The sequence below is a fragment of the Plectropomus leopardus genome, chromosome 22 (genome assembly GCF_026936395.1).
Source record: "Plectropomus leopardus strain MGB_pleo_1.0 chromosome 22, ASM2693639v1, whole genome shotgun sequence".
Lineage (NCBI taxonomy): Eukaryota > Metazoa > Chordata > Actinopteri > Perciformes > Serranidae > Plectropomus > Plectropomus leopardus.
In genome coordinates this window covers 3335664-3357777 of record NC_142197.1, presented here as the reverse complement: position 1 = coordinate 3357777, position 22114 = coordinate 3335664, and the positions used below count along the sequence as shown (strand labels likewise).

General features: G+C 37.3%; 1 protein-coding gene across 2 annotated transcripts in view; it reads right to left on the bottom strand.

Annotated features, from left to right (window-relative positions):
• Nucleotides 1–335: 335 nt before the first annotated feature.
• Nucleotides 336–22114, bottom strand: part of kiaa0930 — a 30668-nt gene continuing 8889 nt past the window's right edge. For both annotated transcript variants that reach the window (XM_088072978.1, XM_088072979.1), the window contains 9 exons: nucleotides 17263–17411; nucleotides 12718–12822; nucleotides 11859–11936; nucleotides 10682–10783; nucleotides 10033–10173; nucleotides 8688–8876; nucleotides 6804–6963; nucleotides 5888–6043; nucleotides 336–4649 (listed from right to left, as the gene is read on the bottom strand). In XM_088072978.1, the coding sequence (XP_087929104.1) occupies nucleotides 4609–4649; nucleotides 5888–6043; nucleotides 6804–6963; nucleotides 8688–8876; nucleotides 10033–10173; nucleotides 10682–10783; nucleotides 11859–11936; nucleotides 12718–12822; nucleotides 17263–17411 (1121 nt within the window). In that variant the 3' untranslated portion in view covers nucleotides 336–4608. The remainder of the gene's footprint in view (nucleotides 4650–5887; nucleotides 6044–6803; nucleotides 6964–8687; nucleotides 8877–10032; nucleotides 10174–10681; nucleotides 10784–11858; nucleotides 11937–12717; nucleotides 12823–17262; nucleotides 17412–22114) is intronic.

Genomic DNA, 22114 nt, shown 5'->3' with positions numbered 1-22114 from the left:
GGAAAAACAAAAATTAACAAGTTTTGAAGAATTTTATATAATTTTTTAAAAAAAATATTACTAACTAAACCTGTATTTTTAGTCTCACCAGCAGTGTTTTTTCCTGAAGGTTGCTGCAGAGGAAAGATTGTAAAGTCGTTATAATTTAAAAGGTTCATCCTCTGGAGAACAGGATCTGGATTTGTAAAGTTCACAGAAATATTTTCTTATATATGAGTAAATATTTACTGCACAGAAATGCAGCGTATTTTCCAGAAAAGAAGCCTGTTATCGTCTTTAACGGACTCCGGATCGAACTGTCGGGTCGATTAAAAACAACAAAAAAACAGAAGCAGTATTTTTTCTGGTAATGTGTATTTCAATAAATAAATACAGTAAAATGTACATAGAGTTTGGAAACTAAGCAACAGAAGGAGGATGAGCACATGCACATTAACTGTGTCTGTGTACAAAAGCCATGAAGAGCGTCAAACTCAACAAAAAAGTTCTTAACAAACGTTTCAAAAAGGTTCTAAAAGCGTTTTACAGTGCAAACTGTCGTTTTGCTCATATCAAATGTTTCTCAGTTAAAGCAGTCTTTGCTATTGATCAGCGTGGATACATTCAGCCGGAGAAACTACAAACTACGTCATCAATAACACTGAGGAGGCGAGCGGCTCGTCTCACTGACAGGAAAAGTGCCCCGTGGAATATTTCACCGTTTAAATACGACACAGAGAAAAACACTTTGATCGAGGATGGCTTCGTCTCTGAGTGCAAATCAATCACTGATTATAGGAATAATAACTGATCAATAACAACAACAACAGCAGCTATCTGAACTCCTCCTGTGATCGTTACGGTTCTCCTCAAACGTCCAGTTTCACCGTTAAATCGTAAAAACGCCAAAATGTTCGGCAAAATCAGAGGAAAGGATTTTCTGACTGATGACGACTTTTATTTTAATAAATCGATAAGGAGACGCAGATATTTTTGTTAATCTTACTTTGAGATTTTCACTCATTTTGGACATTTTTATAAACTCACGAATAATAATAATAATAATAATAATAATAATAATAATAATAATAATAACGATTATTTTCTCTAAAAAATGTTTTTAAAAGTGTCCAAAATCAGTGATAAAATTTTCATCACGAATTCCCAGAGTATGTAAATTTATTGTTGAAGCTCCAAATTTTAAGAAAAAGGATTTTAATTTTCTGAGAGAATTAAAATGTCAGAATTAATAAAAAAAAAAAAAAAAACGTTTATTTATTTTTTTTTTTTATAAAAATCAAAATATTACAAGCTAAATTTTATGACAAATCAGAAGACTTTTATATCATTACTGTTTCACTTCTACTAAAACTCAAAAATCAAAACATTTTAAGAATTTTAAGAATTTTAATTTTAAGAATAAAAGTCAAAATTTAGAGAAATAATTACTAGTATTTGAATTTAGGTTCAACTTACATTTACATTTGTGTGTAATTTTAAATTTTTGTTATATTCAGAATTTTTACAAAAATATTTTTAACGATATTCATTTGAGATTAAGACGATCAACTTTATTTTTTAATTATATTTTTTAAATTGACTCGACTAATGAAACTGCGCACAGAATTAATTTCTAAAGTCATTATTAAGCACAAAAACAAAAAAACAAAACGATAAATTAAAGTCGGACGACTTTGAACTCTGAGAACTTGTGATGAACGTTTGTAAATCTTGTAAATTTTGGTTCAACTTTGTTACATTTTTGCGTAATTTTAAATTTTTGTAAAAAATGTTTGTAACCATATTTTATGATTAATTTCAGATTAAGATCATCAACTTTATTTTTTAAATCTTATTTTTTTTAATTGACTTGACTAATGAAACTGTGCAATGAATTAATATTTTAGTCATTATCAAGCAAAAAAAAATCGTGACTGACGTTTGTTATTTTCCGAGACTTTTTTCTGTTTCCGCTCTGATGGTGTTGGAAGATTTCGGCGTTTTTGGAAACTTTCTCTGTGGATGTGATATAATAAGTGATCTTTGGAAGCCTCAGCTGGTTGTTTCGAATGTTTGACATGAAGTGAAAGAAGAAACATTAAAGTCACGTACAGTCGGATTTAAGGCTTCGGGAGCACAGAGGGAGAAAAACTTCAACACCGACAAACTGAAAAACACATCTGGATCCCGTCAGGACGCGGCCTTCAGTTTCTCTGATCCAGTTTCCCTTTAAAATCGTCTCTCCGTTGTTTCTTCGGGTTTTTCAAGTCACTTCCAGTTTGTGAGTCGCAGTTTTTTTAAAACAAAAGTTAAAAAGTCAAAGCTGGGTTTCTGTGATTCTTTTCAACTCGGTGAAAAGTCGACGACAGTTTGTTTCATCGCACAAAATACAGATGTGGTCTGCCGGCTCGGGGTCCATCAGGAGTTTGAGTTCGGAGATTTTTAGATTCAAAAACATCCGAATCGAAATGCAAATAAAAGTAAGAACTTTGTATCATCGATAGTAACGTAAAATAAGCGTAACGAACCTTTAATATGACACGAATACAAACTGAACTGAGCTCGTGTTTAACTTTTTATTTTCGACGTTTTACCGAAAAAAAAAAACTCTTCGTTTATCCAAATTTTTTCGTTGCCCTCTTCAAGAGACGAGGAGGCGTATCACGATATTAAATCAAATCCGTAAACTGTGCAGGAATTCATTTTTACTCCATGACGCCCGACATATTTTTACATTTGCACTTTGCATAACAGTGATAATAATAATAATAATAATAATAATAATTTGTTGCTGTACACATTTAAAACTGTTGATTTCACAGATCTGTGATTTACAGAATAATAGAAATTATTACAAAAACTCACCCTCAAAGCTGAATATATTAGTTGATTAGAGAGATTTTAATAATTATTGTATTTTAAGTAATTTTAAGCAAAGTCATCAACCTTTAAACGGCCATTTTCTTTTTTTAAATTCATCATACGTATCATATATAATTTCATATATGTGGTATCTAATTGTTGCTGGTGGTGATATTTGTGTGGTTATTAAATCCAGTTCACAGCTGCAAGATTTTGGGGCCTTTTAGTGAAAAAATAATAAATAAATCTGAGAATTTAACACTAAAGACTTTCAATTAGTTGAGTGACAGAAAATCATTGAATATAAATTAGAAAATTAGGAGAAAAATCAGTTTAATAAATTAAAGTCCTCAGAATAATTCAAGAGTAAAGTTACAATTTTCAGATTTTTTTCAGAATAAAGTGTTTTTTTTTTACTTACTGTGAATTATTTTTGCTTTACCATTAAATCAAATAATTTTTAAAATAAAACCCAGTTTTTATTTTTCCAATTTTATTTATTTAAGTAATTATAATAATTATATTCTGTCAAATTGCTGCTGTGAATTTTAATACGTGGTGATTAAATCCCGTTTATGTTCTCAAAATGTTTCCGACTGATTCACCTTCATTCACTGTCAAATTCAAAAAATATAAATATTTTAAAAAAAAAGAACATTATTTTTCAAGAGCCAAGTCAAAATTACAACTACTTACCTTTTACTTGTAATATTATATTTATTCTGATATTGTGAATTATTTTAGCTTTAATGTTATTTTTCACGTTTATTTTTACTGATTTAAGTAACTCTAATCTTAATATTACACCTACTTGTTGCTGTGAACTTTAACGCTGTGGTTGGGGCGCATAATCCATATTTATATATCCTCATCTAGATTTTTTCAAGTAAAATCAAAGTTTTATTTTTCTTTATCTAAGTCATTTTAATTTCAAAATCAGACCTAACTGCTGCTGTGAACTTTAATGTGGTTTTGTGATTTTTAAATCCTGTTTATGGTCCCAAAATACAAACTCTGGTTCACCTTAATTCCATATTTGATAATGAATTTATCAGTCAGGTGAGAAAAAGAAAAGTAATACGCTGAAAATCATTAAAAGTAGAATAACTGCTGGTTGAGGGTCTCATGTGCTTCTTATTGTTGAGCACTTCTGTTTGTTTTTATATATTTTTGACTAAATTATTAATCGAGACAGATGTCTGATGAGATTAAGTGTTAGTTGAGCGACTTGTTTTGTCGTAACCGTAAAAATAAACATGAGGTGATGATTTGACCCCGCTGTGACCTCAAACTGAGCCGACACTGCGTCTGAAACTTCCCGTTTCCTGTCGGACAAAAACACTTTTCAGTCGTCGTAGATATTCAAAACAGAAAAAAAGACGAGTGTAACAGAAACCGAACGTGTCGTTAAAAGCAGGACCTTTGAGTCGAGGCGTCTCAGTGAGTAAAGCAGCAGGATATTTACAAGAAAAAAAAAACGCACATTCTTCACTTCCTGGTCAGAGTTCAGCCAATGCCTTTTTCACACTGAGGTCATGTGATTCCCGACGCCGGGCCCGTTTCCGTGGAGACGACCCGGGGACACAGCAGGAACTGAAAAGAAGAAGAGGCACTTCCTGAATGGCTGGTTTGTCGTGGTCTCCTCCGCCGGGCCTCCGGGTGTTTGGGTGTCGGTCTGGGTTCTGGACACCGGGGGGCGCTGCTGTGGTCTCAGTGGCCTGATGCAGGAGGCACTTGGTAGTGATGCTCTGAGGGAGTCCAGCTCTGCTATGTCATCAGGATGGGCTTCTGCCTCACCTCCAGGATGTCTGACACACACACACACACACACACACACACACACACACACACACACACACACACACACACACACACACACACACACACACACACACACACACACACACACACACACACCAGATGAACCACTGACTGGTAAAGACTCGAGTCAGGAGCGTCCGGTTGGCTGAGGCGCATCGTCATCGAACCATAATGTTGCAGGTTTGATTGCTTTTGTGTGACATCATACGTCTTTCTGTCTTTCTCGCTAAGACGACGGCAGCGCTTGTGGACGTCTTTTTTTTTAACTTTATGGCCCCTTCTGCTGCTGCTACTTATCAAAATCTGGAAAAGCTGTGTGGAGTTTGGACTGAATGCGGCAGACTGTGAGAAGATCCACACAAACGGCCAGTCAGACCAGACGGGAGAAACGAAACTGAAAGACGAAGAGAGGGAGGAGAGCCGGCATCAGGGCGAGGCTGACCCGACCTGGACCGAGAGCTGCTCCTCCACCAAGTCGCAGTCGCAGGAGAATAAAGCGGACGAGCTGCGACTGAGGCTCACTCAGCATCTGCTCACGTCTTCACAGAGACATGGTTAACCCCTAACATCCCGGATCAAGCTGTTGCACTGGATGGGCGGAGCTTGTTCAGAGCCGACAGGACAAAAAGACTCTGATGCAAATTCAAAAAATGCACTGCAGGAATTGTATGATGCCATCAGCAGCAACCGGATTCAATTTTCATAGCTGCTGCTGATTTTTATGAACTCACCCCTCAACTTTAAAGATGTAGCAGGATCGAGGACGTACTGCAATTTTGTTTTTGAAACTTTGTTTAAAAAATGACTATTAAATCCACCGTGCACTTAAAATATATGAAGAATCAAATGAGTGATTTAGGTTTGTTTACTGAAACTAGAAGAAAACAGAACATGATAAACAAACCATCAGATGATCAGAACAACAAGGATATTTGTTTTGGTTGAACATTTGAAACAGCAAAATCTCGGCAAAAATAAAACGCGAAACATTAAAAAACATGAAACATTAAAAGACGTTTCAGCGTGCGGGCTGCTGCTCGCTCAGAGGTCGTTCTTATTTTACGCACAGCAGTAAAACGAAGTTTGGAGAGAGGTCGGGCTCTGTGAGACTAGTTTCATGAAGCAATGGGGGTTTTGAAAACAGTAATGTGCATTTAGCGGAAGAGGAGAGAGAGTGTGAGTGTGTGTGTGTGTGTGTGTGTGTGTGTGTGTGTGTGTGTCTGACCTGTGGTGATGCGGTGCAGCGGCAGAGTGACGTAGGTCAGGTGTGAGTAGAGCAGGAAGTAGTCTTCAGCTCGGTTGAGTTTGAGCCAGGAGCCGACCAGAGAGCGACCGGTCCCCGACAGAGAGCGAGAGCGCAGGTTAGAGGTGGTGTGAAGATCTGAAACACACACACACACACACACACACACACACACACACACACACACACACACACACACACACACACACACACACACACACACACACACACACACACACACACACACACACACACACACAGCTTCATCATCACACTAACACTAATTATTAAACTTTGGATGTATTTAAAACAAACATTTGACCTAAATTCTTTTACTAATGCTGAAAAAATACCAGTTAAAAAACCTTTAAATACAAACTCACGTTTCATTTTAAACTAATTTTTGAAAAACAAGAAGAATCAAAACTTGAAACATGAAACAAAACATTCAAAATAAAAGTTTGCAAACTCAAGGAAATATTTGTAGGAAAATGTGAGTTTAGTAAACTGTGCACAGGAAACGTCATAGAGGCAGAAATAAACTTATTTTTAAAATGCAATGCATGATTAAAGGATCATTTACTACACATATATTATTATTTTAGTTTTGATTATTTGGTCCTGATTAGTACACGTTTTAGGATCTTTGAAAATAATGTCACTTGTTTTTTTTGTTAAATATGTTATAAAATTACATGTTCAGCTCTTTTTATTGACCGTTGAAACATTATTTATGGTTTTATGTCTCGACGTATTTATCCGGTTATTTCCTGACTTTCTCTGTTTGTGTTTTAAACGCGTTCTTCTCTCTGTGCAAGAAAGTAAAATAAAAGAGCGACACATAAATCACTGCATCCTTTTGTCCGCTAATGAAACGCCGGCGTGTCTGAGCTCGTACCTTCGTCCTCCTCCTCCCTGAAGAACTCCTCGCTGTCGTTGGCGGAGTGAGACTTCTTCATCTCTGCGATTCGGTTTCGGGGCACTTTACGTCTCAGAGACGGAGAGAAGAAGGAGGGACGGTTCCTCTCCGGAGTCGGAGGTGTGCTGAAGGACGTCACCTGGAGGAAGACGAGAATCATGAAATACACTTTAGAAACCAGAAGAAAAATATGTATCGCCTTTACTTTTGTTGCATTAATTATACTTTGTTGAGTATTTTTTACAGTATTATTGCTGCTCTTACGGAAGTGAAATATTTGAGCATGTGTACCACCGACACCGAAACTTTCAACATCATCTACAGCAAGTTGCCGTCAATGTTTTATGTAAAATAAAAAAAAAATGAAATAAATAAATAATAAAAAATGAATAAATAAAAATCGCCTCCTGAGGTTTTGATCATATCGACGTCCTCGAGCCTGTTAGAAATACTGACCTGTTTTCACTTATTATTTAATGTTGGTGTTAGTTTTGTTTTGTCAGTGTCGTCGTTTGTCTTGCAATTAAAACTAATTAAAATTATAATAACAATAATAATAAATGGGGGAAAAAAGAGAGAAGCATGGATTGTGACATTTTGGGCCGATAACTTTGTTTAGTTTTTGTTCCCCCATGTTTTTATTATTATTATTATTATTATTATTATTATTATTATTATTATTATTATTATTATCACTGACATCAATGAAGCAAGAATATAAATCCAAAAACATCAGATATCAGAATAAAAATACACTGACGAACAGTTTACTGCAGTTTTCCTTCTTTTATCAGCTGAAAGTTTAAATCCACTTCATCCGTTTCTCAGTTTTGGTGAATATTTTCTTCTCTCTCTGTTTTGGACTATAAATAAATCAAAGTGTCATTTCTTCGTGACCTCTGAGGCTCCGTCAGACGTCTGTGAGACACATCTGGGGGACAGACTGTTAAATGATGCAGAATCCATCCAGCAGCATTTATTATTGATCGCGGCCTGATTTCGTGTCTTTGTGCGCAGCTCGCTGAAGCTTCGTGCGGCTGACAGTCGACTGAGCTGAAGCTTTCTGCTGTTTTCTGTTCTGTGTCTCGGCGGCCGCACACGGACAGGAAGTGAACTCAAACTCCAAAACAACTCGTACGTTGACAAAATGGGAAGTTTGGAGTTCCTGCTTTGTGAATTCAGAGTATTTGTCGGGTTTAAGATGCTTTCAACAACCTCAGATTTGATTAAAAAGGAACAAAAACTGGAATTTCAGCCTTTTTCTAATGAATCCTACAAAATTAAAGTCTGCAAACACCGAGAAATGTTTGAAAGAAAAATGAGTTTGATATTTATGTCTGTTTTCCTTCATTTTTACAGAAAAGGATCACAAAGTTGTTGATTTGATTTCAGGTATTTTTTCATAGTTTCTTATAGCTATGGAAGCCCTGAGAGGAAGGTGAAAAAAATAAATAAAAGTCTACAAACCCGATGGAAACGTTTGTGTTTGATAAATTAGACACTGCAAAAACAAAACTTCATGAAAGCAGAGCGAGCTTTAATATTTTCATGATTCTTCTTGGAGATATTTAATGATTTATTTCTTCTTGTACGTGTTTGTCAGGTGGAGCTCATTTTAATGAGTTTACTGATTTACTGCTGAGTACTTTAACCTATACTAACACTTTATTATTTGTTATATTTTGTATTAATAATCTGGATATAAAAGTAACTAAAACTAAATAAATAAATGTAATACAGTAAAAATATTTCCTTCTGACTGGGCTGGAAGTATAATAAAGCTCTTGTATTTCTAAACTGCAGTACTTGAGTGTAATATTTGCTCTCCGTCTGTGTTTGTATGTGTGCGCTTGTTTTGCTCACCCTCTCGTGCATGGGCGACACCTGGTCCTCCTCGGTGCCGCAGGGGGAGGTGTCGCCTGTCGGCACCCGGCTGACGGCCATCTCGGCGTGACCTTTGCCCTGCGGACCCTTCATCCTCACAAACTCCATGTTGTTGTACTTGTAGAAGCCGAAAGACATCCGCTGGGCCATCTTCGCCGCAACGCTCACCTGCCGCACAAACACACCGACGAGCGTCAATATGCAGGAAAACATGATAATGATAAACACATACATTATACAGGTTTTTTTTTACTACAGTATTTTCTTCTTCCTCAAAGCTACAACATGCTTTACAATAAAAAAACTGTAATTAAGCTAAAAACAATGTGCACAAGATATAAAACAAGACCAAAAAAATATAAAAAGAAACAATAAATACAATGCAAGAAATAAGTAGATCTAGAATTTTTTTTTTTTTTTTTTTAAAGCTGTGGGTCAATGTCTAAGGAAAAGTAAAAATCTAAAGGAAAAAAATATTTATAACAATCATAATTACATATTTAAAATTATGTTACAGAATTATTATTTTTAAGCAGCTTTTCCAGGTAATTTCCTTTAAAAATATATATTTTTTTCTTTTTATTAAACTTTTTTTCCCATTAATTTCTTATACTTTTTAAAATAAGTTTCTTGCTAATTTTAGTTAATTTCTCCTTTTGTTGCTCATTGCCCTCTTTGTATGTTTTTGAAAAAAATTAAGTAAATTTGGTTTCAAAGAGTTAAAGACCAACTGAGTAAATAAAAGCAAAAAGGTTTTCTAAAATTTCTGTGCTTTTGAGCGATCTCTGGCACAATAATTTCCTTTGGGTTTTATCTGATCTTATATCTCGAACTGAGGAAATAAATGCAGGTTTTGGACAAAATTGCCAGCAAAGAATAAAAAAATCACAATAATTACATATTTAAAATGATGTTACAGAATTTTAAAGAACTTTTTCCAGGTCACTTTATTTCTTTTTATTTTATAAAATTTTGTTTTGTTTTATTTTATTTTATTTTTGTAAACCAATTTTCAGGTAATGATCTTGTATTTTTTTATGAATTTCTTGATGATTTTTGGGAAATTTATATCTTTTGTTGCTCACTGTCTTTCTCTCATGTTTTTGAAAGAAATAGATCAAATTTGGTTTTAGTTTGGCTAAAGACCAACAGCGTCGATAACAGCAAAGAGTTTTCTAAAAGTTTCACACAGAACCTTCAAAAAAAGAAAATAAACTGTTTGTTAAATTTGTTTTTAATCGCCTTGGATGAGGAACTTTGAGTTCAAACATTAGCAAAAATGTGAACACGTTAAAAAAACAGCAGGTTGGGATTCAGCTCTCACCCGGTTGTCGTAGACCTTCTTCAGGGCCTCGTAGCGGATGGAGCCCTGGAAGATGACGCCCTGGAAGGTGTTACTCTTGTCGCTCGCCACCAGCTCCACACACACCATCTCGCCCTCGCCCACCGTCATGTCGCTGAACACCTGCACGAACAATAATCAGATTTTACACCTGCACCCATTCTGCCACACAGCACCCCAAAAGTCCCCATAAACAAAGCTGCCAGCAGCTCCCAAATCCCCCCCCCCCCGTCTTTCTATGTTTGTGAGGACACTTTGAGAACCAGAGTTTGTTGTTTGGCTGAATACACAGTCAGCACTTTTCTCCTCGCTCACTGATTTCCTCCCGGGAGAGAAATCTGCTGTTTTCGCCTGCAGTCGACCAATAAAAGCAGGTGTTAGTGCAGGAGCCGGTTTTTAAATGGAGTGAAAAAGCATCGAGTCACGCTTCATTACACCGACGGCCTCGACGGGATCGACGGGATCTCTGGACACTTTCAGCTGCTGTGGGGTCCGACCGCCGAGAGGAAAAACGAGCTGTAAAAAATAACGTTTATACTACCACTATTTTGCAGAGTTCATGCAGGTAAAACTGTGCCCACACAGGATAAAGTTTTCACATTCATATCGATGACTTTTTAGTGTCAGTTACCTCCTCGAAGTTGTCGATCATGAAGAAGATGTTCGGGTAGCTCATCTTGGACTCCTCTCCTTTGCTGTCCATGGCGTGTTTGCTGGGAGACGCAAACACTTCCTGTGAAAACACCAGAGTGATTAAAGATGGACACTCGTGGAGCGAGCAGACAGAGTGTGTGAGCGTCTGCAGAGTGTGTGAGCGTCTGCAGAGTGTGTGAGTGTCTGCCGAGTGTGTGAGCGTCTGCAGAGTGTGTGAGCGTCTGCAGAGTGTGTGAGCGGCTGCAGAGTGTGTGAGCAACTTCAGAGTGTGTGAGAGGCTGCAGAGTGTGTGAGAGGCTGCAGAGTGTGTGAGCGTCTGCAGAGTGTGTGAGCGGCTGCAGAGTGTGTGAGAGGCTGCAGAGTGTGTAAGCAGCTTCAGAGTGTGTGAGCGTCTGCAGAGTGTGTGAGCGTCTGCAGAGTGTGTGAGCGGCTGCAGAGTGTGTGAGAGGCTGCAGAGTGTGTAAGCAGCTTCAGAGTGTGTGAGAGGCTGCAGAGTGTGTGGGCGGCTGCAGAGTGTGTGAGCGTCTGCAGAGTGTGTGAGCGGCTGCAGAGTGTGTGAGAGGCTGCAGAGTGTGTGAGAGGCTGCAGAGTGTGTGAGCGTCTGCAGAGTGTGTGAGCGTCTGCAGAGTGTGTGAGCGTCTGCAGAGTGTGTGAGCATCTGCAGAGTGTGTGAGCATCTGCAGAGTGTGTGAGCGGCTGCGGAGTGTGTGAGCGTCTGCAGAGCGTGTGAGCGGCTGCAGAGTGTGTGAGCAGCTGCAGAGTGTGTGAGTGTCTACAGAGTGTGAGCATCTGCAGAGTGTGTGAGCGTCTGCAGAGTGTTTAAGCGTCTGCAGAGCGTGTGAGCGTCTGCAGAGTGTTTAAGCGTCTGCAGAGTGTGTGAGCGTCTGCAGAGTGTGTGAGTGGCTGCAGAGTGTGTGGGCGGCTGCAGAGTGTGTGAGAGGCTGCAGAGTGAGTGAGAGGCTGCAGAGTGTGTGAGCGTCTGCAGAGTGTGTAAGCAGCTGCAGAGCGTGTGGCGCCTGCAGAGTGTGTGAGCGTCTGCAGAGTGTGTGAGAGGCTGCAGAGTGTGTGAGCGTCTGCAGAGTGTGTGAGCGGCTGCAGAGTGTGTGAGAGGCTGCAGAGTGTGTGAGCGGCTGCAGAGCGCTGCGGTTTCATACCTGACATTTCTTCTTGTGGATGTGGATATCTCCTGCGTCTGAGCGTGTGCAGACCGCACACGTCACCACGTAGTCCAACTGCAAGATAATTATAGAGAGTAATTTATTATTGCTGTTACAAATATCACTAAAATATTTTTTTATTAAAAAAAAGAAATTTCTGACTTTTCTGTCTTGTTTTTTGCATTTTTTTCTCTTGCCATCTTTGTTTTTCTACTTAAATGAAAACTTACTGTGCGCTTATCTAACCACTATTTTTTTCTTGGCTTTTAACATTATACCGTCCAGCATTACATCAAAAACTGCAGTTTAAGATTTTTTTTTGTTTAAAAAAAAAAAAAACAACATTATTTAACCTGAGCATAGTTAATTAAATTAAATTATTTTCTAAACTAATTTAAGCGGGTCTCAAGACAGAAAGCGATTTTTTTCCTTGAACTTTTATTTCATTATTTCTTTATTTTATTTTAATTTTTCATTTTATGTTTTATTTTTTTATTTTATTTATTTTATGTAGCCTCATGCTTGCGAGTTTTATTTGACCATGAGTTCTTCTGATGTTTTTGCAGTTTTGTCAGCCGGCCTGTTGGTCTGCTCATCAGGTCAAGCGAGGTGCCAGCAAGCACGATTGCAAAAGTATTTTTATTATTGTTAAATTTTTATTTTATTTTCTAATTATTTATTTCAGCATTTTCTCTAATCTTCACTCCAATTTGTTCTGTTGGCACCACATTGTGGCCCTGATTTGAAAATCAGTGTTTGGAGGATCCTGATAAGATGAGTGATGAAATAATGAGAGAGTGTTTTTATGAGATATAACGACATTAGCAGATCTACTTGTTGTTCAGGTGTTGTTCACCTTCTGCAGGATGAGGTTCAGGTAGACGCTCTCCTCCCAGTCGATGTCGGGGTCCCCGAGGCCCGGCAGCTTCTTTGAGTCTCTCCTGTAAACCTCCACTTCCACCTGCAACACACACAGGTGACACACTTCATCATTCATCACACACACACACACACACACACATATACCCCAGAGTGTGTGTGTTCATATGAGCAGGTCAGCCTCAGTTCAGGTGTTCAGAGGAACCAGGACTCTGGAGACGTTCTGTCACGTCGGTTTGACATCAAAAGGACAGAGACATAAAGGACGAGCTGCAGCAGGTAGTTCAGAGTCCTTTATGTGACGGGGATCCGGCTTTATTGATTTGTTGCTATGACAACATCGAAAATGAAATATCACTCTGTCTGAGGGGCACTTCATGCTTTCTCTTTCATCTCATTTTTTTTTTTTTTTTTTTACACAAAATGTCCAATAATAATCAAGCAAAGACGTGTTTTTAGAAATGTGTGCCAATTTATGAAAAATAAAAAAATCTCTTATTTGAATAAATATTCAGACCTTTGATATATATACATATATACACATATATACACATGCCTACATATATCCATATAAAGCAGAAACAGATATATATCAATACATGTATGCACACGTCACTCCTTCCCTAATGTAAAAATAAATAAAGTGAATCAAGGATTAAATTATATTCATTTTTATACTATTTTATCATTATTATTTTTAAATAAAGTATATTGAATTATTAAATAAATGGTCATTCCGTGTTGAGTGATGAATGTTAGATAAATGATGAAATGTCATCATCATATCACAACAGTTTTAATCAAATCAGCTTTAAATTGATCAAATCACTTTATAATTTATCACTCTCTTTTTTCATGATGTCCATTTATTTACCTAAATTTTATAGATACAGTATGTGTGTGTTTTGCATCCATAAATAAATATTCATATATTTCTTTTTTTTTTAGTTTTACTTACATTTGTAAATCCTATAAAACTGCATTTATGCAGTATTTTGGCTTAATAAAATTGTGTTTTTAACCCTCACACGACTAACTCTGCAATCACAACCGTCTCGAGTTGTGAGTTTTGCAAAGTAATTACGAAAAGGTCAGTTATTTTGAATTACGTTCTGCAGGCGAAATAAAGAACAAAGTGAGCTTGGGCAGCGAAACTTGACCACGGCTGAAGGAAGTGCAACCGTCTGCACGAGCCACAGAGACGTTTCCAAAACGTCATGTGGCACCAAACTGGACTTTCATTTCTTTTCATGCTTATCTGCACATCAGAAGCCTATTTTATTGTATTTATTTTGTTTCTGTGAAACAGGTTCAAAATAAAAACATAAAATCAGTTTAAACTGAATCTTCTGCTTTTAATAAAACGCGTTCATGTTTTTGGTGACGTCAGAAAACAAAGAGCGTTATGTAAATGTTATATAAAGTGTCTGTCTGCTTTTGTTGTTCGAGACACGTCGTTCGGTCGCCTCCATGAACGGGGGGTATTTCCCAGCGCCTTCACGTTTCACAGCGTAACCATGGCGACGGCTGCCTGTGCTCTACATGGCGTGTGAGTGATATGAGTGCTGGCGTGTGGAGACCTCGTATCTCCCTGCAGAGCGGCTGCAGCGAGCATTTATATGATCGGGGTGTGTTTAAATAGAGATGAGCGAAAAGACGACTGAACATCAAGTAGAGCTACGACACACACAGTGTGTGTGGGGATAATTATTAGAAACCGCAAAGACTGAGCCTCAAACATTACAGACGAGTTTTTAACAGCCTCAGTTTAACACCGATGCCTCTATATGACCTACATAAGCAAACCAGAACATCAGAAGATTTCAGTTTCTACATATTTAGTCCAACGCTCAGTCCCAGTACACCCTTTAACCGCCAGTTCTGGGCGTTCATGTCCAAGAGTAAGATGATTTTTGTTGGGATACCACGGTGATGCTCCATTAGGGCCCCCAGTGAAGTGCCAGGTGGCCCCGCAACAACTTCGTAATTCACAAATAAAACAAATTGTTTCACACTGGACATTGTTTTTGTACTTTTAGTATACATAACGTGCCAGACTGCATTAAAATAGAGTCAAAATAGAGATTGTTTATCATAAAAGTGCCAGTGGAGGATCCCCCACACTCCCGACTCTAATGTCCTAAACTCCTAGATATGTCCTAAAGTCCTCAAAACATCCTAAAATCCAAGAAATGTTCTATAATCCCATAAACACACTAAATCCCAGAAATGTACTAAAATCCTAAAAATGTCCTTAGATCCGAGAAACATCCTAAAATTTCCTAAAATATTTATTATTATTATTATTATTATTATATTTTATTAGCATTATTAATATTTCATATTTATATATTTTTTATTTTACTTTTGTTTAAACTTTTTTTTCTTTCTTTTTTCACTGACTGTGACTCCTCACTGCCACTCCTCACTGTGACTCCTCGCTGCGACTACAAACTGTGACTCCTCACTGTGACTCCTCACTGTGACTCCTCACTGCGACTCCTCCCTGTGACTCCTCGCTGTGACTCCTCACTGCGACTCCTCCCTGTGACTCCTCACTGTGACTCCTCACTGTGACTCACTCCTGTGACTCCTCACTGTGACTCCTCACTGTGACTCCTCCCTGTGACTCCTCGCTGTGACTCCTCACTGCGACTCCTCCCTGTGACTCCTCGCTGTGACTCCTCACTGTGACTCCTCACTGTGACTCCTCACTGTGACTCCTCACTGGTCCTCAGAAGGACACGGAAACACACACAGACACACACTCTGGTGTTTGTGATGCAGGTTGTGTCCGAGCTGCAGTCAGATGAGATGATGGGAGCCGTTAACCCGACCTGGACGCAGAGCAATGAAGTGTAACCATGGTAACCGGGGACGGAGCGGGATGTGGGACAAACTACAAAAGGCAGACGGCGAGTCCAGACGAGTGAAATTTAATTATAAAAGAGGAGAAGAAGAAGAAGCAGAGACGTCTGTAGACTCTGCTCTGTACTATTCATGTGTTTATAACATACACAATATATATAAAGATACTTTAATGTTATTATTGGTCTGTAAAGAACCTCAGAACGATTTTAATGGTCAGAAAATTCATGCAACAAATAGTAACCTAAAATTTAATTTTATTTACAGATTTATATTCATTACATTAACTAACATTAGTTGTTGAAATATATATATAATTTCTTATTTATATATATTTATTATATATCTAAGAGTTCATGTGCATAAACAGATAAGAGCTCTTTCTTTAAATATTAATCATAAACCACCAGTTTAATTAATATTCATTTGAGAGCACACAAAAAAATTGAAATAAAAATAAAGAAATACTTACTTAAAATAGGAATAATTTCAATAATAAATTTAAGTAGTATTTTACAGACACCCTGATGATGTATAAAGAGTATTTGGTGAAGTTTAGTTTGTGTAAAGTGAGTATAGTTAAATAAAATTGGAGTTTAAAAAAAGAGAATCTGCTGAAAGCTTTGGCTGATGGGAAAATTGACGGCTGCTGTGGGAGCTTTTTGTCTCATTCAGTGTTATTAAATTTGAGCTTTTTGTCATTTCAACTGCTTTCAACATGACAGGAAGAAGAGAGAAACGTCAAACTGACGACCAAAAACAACATTATTCCTGTCAGGTCTCAGAGCCGGGTGACTGGAGTTTTTGGGGATTTCTTTCTTTACGTGTTGACGTGTTTATTAGGTCCAGCGAGCTTAAAGTAATGCAGCTCTAAATCCGCCTTCATAAAGGTTATAACGTTTAATTTTTTGTTTTATGGGTGTTTCTGTTATGAATGGGGTGGACAAAATAACAGAAACACCTGTGAGTCTGAAATCTCTGCTCTGAGTTAATACGCGCATGTGTTATCTCTGTGTTCAGGCGACGTTTCGGTTAAACTGGGAGTTTGTTTTTGGTGTTTTTGAGTCACAAACATCAGAGAATCCTCATAAACCAGACTGATGAGAATCTGAAGCTAAAACCTCAAAATGCTGTCACATTTTTTTGTTTAAAGATTATTGGTGATATTACATATTACATATGATTATTATTATTATTATTATTCGATTAGAAATGTTTTATTTTTGAGAATCATTTGGAAAAAACCTAAATTTGGGGTTAATAAATGGATTATAATGTCTTACGGAGTTTAATGGATTATTTTCATGGTTTAAGCAGTTTGTAACATGCAAAACTGGGTTAATTAATTTTCCTCTTTAAATTGAGGATCATGTTCAGAGCTTCATCTCAATCCTGGTTAATGAATGTAAACACAAATGGATTATTACATATTAAGGAGTTGTTAAAGGTTTTTGTTAATGTATTCAGGGATTAAAATTTACAAAAAAAACAAGTGAGGCCTCTTTGAGGCCTGAAAAATAATTAGAAAACAATAAATGAGCTGATCAGTTGTTATTATAATTGTTGCAGATTGATTTTCTGTTGATCCACTCACAGACAAATCATTTTGGCTCTAGGAGAAACACTTTAATGAATTTTTTCATAAATCGCTCACCTTTTTTCCCTCGGTGTTGTCGGCGCTGACGTAGGCGAGTTTCCTGCGGACGTAGAACAGCATGTCGTCCTGTCGAGGAGCAAACTTCTCCATGAAATACGTGGAGAACATCCAGGTCCAAAACACGATGCGGTCATCCTTAAAACATCCTGCAGAAACACACAAACACACAATAAAATACCACTGCAGCGTTTAAAATAACCAACATCAGAGGCTCCGACTGCGGAAACCATCAGGCAACAACCTGACAGCAATCAAAATATCTACACCTCCTCCTTTAATTATTATTATTATTATTAAGCTCTAAATATGACTATAAATTTAATAATATATCTACTTCACAACTCAATAAAATGGATCCCTCTTCAAAACATTTGTTTATATCATCATCAGGTTTTTTTTTTAAATTGTTCATTCTTTCCTTTTTCGAAAAAATAAGTTTAAGAAGTGCTTTGACAAACTCAAGCAAGACAAAATTTAGGTAAAATAAACAAGATAAGACGCAAAAAACAAAAGAAATAGATGAGGAATAAAATAAAAACAGCAAAAAACAAAAAAGAGCAAATAAATAAATAAATAAAAATAATAACCAAAGGCCCCAAACTGTGCAGATAATCTACAATGCAATAATTTAATCTTTAATTAATCCCAGATTTAAAAACTGTAATACCTAAAGTATTATTTATTTTCCCCTGAAATCATTCAAGATAATGATGTAAACCAAAATCAAAACAATCCCAAAAGATCCGTAAATCCCAACAATGGCACTTATTTCTGAAATAAAAAATGTCAAATTATCTATTCATATGAAAAAAACAAGTAGGGAAGAAGAGGGAGGACAAAAAGCCCGAATTAGTTCAGAAAACATAAAAATGTAAACATAATATGATACAAAAATTACACACAAAGACAAAGATTATTCATCTAAAACACTAGAATTAAATCCACACATAAACATGCTGTTCAGAAACAGTCGGTTTGTGTGTTTGATGTCTGAAAAAACCTCACAGGAAGTGGATTTTCCCCTGAGAGCTCTAAAAACGACGTGTGAAGTCGCTGCGGTAACACCCGGCGGTGTGTTTTGTGGTCAGGTTTATTAAAATGTGTCACTCCATTATTCTCGCCTGGTTTTTGTTCACATCTGAGGTAATTTCTCTCTGTTTTTATGGCCAATAAAACGGCTGATAAATTATTCACACTCTGCCGCTGGATTATTACACTCACTCTTTGTCTTTTATTTTGAAAAATGACCAGAACGCCATGAAAGAGCCGATCGGCGTCACTCCGATGGTGTCGACCGCCTGCCCTCTCCATCACCTCGGGGGTTCTCTGCTACCGTACTACAGACTGAGGCACCTGCCTGGTACCTGGCAACTGTTGCTAGGCAACCAGGCAGAAGATGACATGGCATGAAGTTGAACTTCCTGTTAGAGCAGCTGCTTCCCTCAGGCCTGAAGACCAGAGACAACGACCCTCCCAACAGACCCATACATGCATTTATTTCATCTTAATTCACCGGAGAGTTTCACTCAGCTCATTTTCTCCTCGCCTCGCTCTGTTTATCAAACCATCAACGACACCAAAATCAGCTGCTAACATTAAAAAAACTTTACCATCTCTTTGCCTCGCTTCACGCCGCTGTGGAAGGAAAACGTCCTAAAGATCCTAGAAAAGCCTAAACATGTCCTCAAATCCTAGAAATGTCCTAAAATCCTGGAAATGTCCTATAATCCTGCAAATGTCCTAAAACCCTAGAAACATCCTAAAATCCTAGAAACCTCCTAAAATCCTATAAACATCCTAAAATCCTGCAAATGTCCTAAAATCCTGGAAATGTCCTATAATCCTATAAAAGTCCTAGAATCCTCGAAGGGTCATAAAATCCTACAAATGTCCTGAAACCCAAAAAATTTGCAACAATCTTAGAAACCTCCTTCTCGTCACGGACTAGATTTTGGCTTGAAAAACCAGTCAAGAGGAGCTGCAGAAGTCCAGTTTTCTCTGAGTCTACTTGATTATAATATCGTCAAATGTTATTTTTGGATTTTGTCCAGTGACCAAAATTAAACTGCCCTTCCTGAGCGTTAAATGTACGCGGCGTCCATCAGAGACTAAACTTCGTCCAGACCGTGATTCCTTCACCAGGATTGGCTGCACCGTGTCGGGGTTAATTAACTTTGTCAGACTGAACTTTTTACTGTCAGTCGTGCCAACAGCAGCTCAGAGTGACGAGACGAGCACAAAGAATCAGACTTTTATAACTTACTTCATTTCTACTTTGCATGAAAGGAAATAAGATGCATATATTGAAAGTTCAGTTCTTCTTTTTCCAGATACAAGGAGCTCTGTAATAGAAACACGGTGTATTGGCATTTGATTTAATTTGGCAGGCAGAAATTTAATTAAGGTTTGGAGTGGGAGTGTGAGAATTAATCTCGTTTGCTTTGATCTGCTTGAGCTTTGGTTTTATTGAGAAAACACCTGAGATTACATACGGACAAAACACGCTGCAGTGAACTCTTTAAAACCTGAACAAAGATAAGCTTCATTTCTTTCAAAAACATGGGAACAGGGCGATAAGTAACTTAACAAGAAAGGCCCAAAAAATAGCAAGAAATTATTGTTATTAATATTTATTTTAAAAATAATAATAATAAAGAAAAAAATGACCTCAATAAAGTGCTGAAAATATTTTTTTCTTTTTTTTTCTGTGACATAATTTTAAATATATAATAAAAAGAAGCACAGAAGTCAACCCTTTCAAACATGACAAAAGGGGCTTAATTTCTTAAACTTAACAAAAAATAGTAAAAACAAATACCATTAAATTTATTTAAAAAAAAATAAAATAAAAGAGAGAAAAGTTTAAAAAAAAAAAAGAGAGAGAGAAAATTACCTAAAGTGCTAAGCCATTTACATTCTTCTTTTTTCTGTAACAAAAAAATTAAATATATAATTAAATATATAGTTTTCTGGACTTTTGTTTGGTATATTTTTATTTTTTCTATTATTGTTATTTTTCATTTTATTTTATAAAATCTAATAATGCCCCCCAGCTAGTTTTCAGATCACCCCCTTGTACTGCAAAAAAATGATGTAAAAGGCGACATTTCTTGACTTGAAGTTGCTTATTATGTTTTTTTTTCCCTGTTTTTGACAGAAATGTAACCTATTTTCTCAGGTTTCAGAGGTCTGCATGTGAGGAAAAGGCTGATGTCAGTCCAGGTGTTAAGATTTAAACTTGCATCCACCATCAGCACCAAACTTTCTGTTTTCTCCAAGAAACATCAAATTTTATTGTACATTTCTGATGACATCACTGACATCCTTTTTGGCTCTACTGACCCCGTTAAAACTCTCCATCGAACAGGCTGCTGCGGCGAAGCTGTTCACATTTCACACAACTCAACGGCTCCGTGTTCGGGCCGCCTGCCAGCCGCAGCTCTGCCTGTGGAGAGGCAACGACCTCTGGCCTCCGTCCAGTCCGACTCCGGCATTAAAGATCTTTTTGGACGGAGGTGAGTCGGTGAACACGACCTGCTGGCTAACAGAGCAGCAGAAGCTTCCAGAAAGCTGCAGCCGTCTCTGAACATCACATCTGAACGGCAATAAAACACCGTCGCTGCCAGAGGAAGACCGAAACTCAGCGTGCTCTTACGAGATTTTTACACAGATTCTGATTTCTGAAGTTCAAAGGGTTAAGCCAAAGCGTGATCTTTTCTTAACCGTAAGTGTTTTTATGTCTAAATCTAACCACACATTAGTGTTGTTGAAACCCTAAATTTCAATATATCTGTTACAAAATAACGTAAAAATGTGAAGTATCCTCAGTTTGCAGAAATATACAATGCCGACATTTTTTTTCCTGACGTCTGGCCACAGAGCTGTGTAACTCCTGATCCAGACGTGGTGATAATACCCAAAAAAATGAAGCAATTTTGAAACTCTAACGTGGTAATCTGGAATAATACAGATCATCAGAGCTGTAAAATAGACACTTTGATAATTAATCAACAAATCTGCATCCTGCAACTGCTCACAAAAACAAACAAAAAAACTGATTTTGGTAGTAATTTTTTTTTAGGGAAAACTTGCTTTGCCGTGCCAAAAACCACAGATGTTACAGCGAGGGTTTGTTAGCTTACTCAACAAGAGAAAAAAGTTTCGTATTGGATAACAGTACCCCAAAACAATAGAGAGAAAAATCCATACATTTAAAAAAAGAAAAAAAACAGAGTAAAGACTGAATTTAAAAGTGAAAACTGAGGTTTTATGGATTTTTCACAAGAATAAAAACATTTGTGGGACAAAAAACTCACAAGATTTTTGTTTTTTTGGACTCTAAAGGTGACGCCTGCACAAAAATAAAAAGTTGTCACTGTGATTCGGGGATTATAAAACGATTTATATCAACAGAATCATGAGGCTTTGTGCTTGTCAAAGATTGCGTGGATCAAATTTGCACCAACAGATATAATATTTACGACAATCACTTCTCCCTATTTATATATACCTATATGTATTTTGGCTTTTGTTTTATTCAAAATGCGCTCAAATTTCGTACTTTTGTCTGCTCTTCTCTGTTTTTCCAGAGTGAAGTCGAGTTCTGCAGCAGCCTCGGAGACGTTCACAAAAGTCCCGCTCTATTTATAGCCGCGTATCCCATTTTAAAAATACATCAACTGTGTTATGAGGCCCGGCGCACTATCACTCATCGTCTGATGAAAGTGAGCTGAATCACCCAAAAATCTATCCGTGCTGGCAGAAATATCATGATCCATGTTCAGGCTGCTGTGTTTTCACGGCGGTTATATAAGAGTCGGTGGGAGCTGAGCGGCGCTCAGAGCTCCGC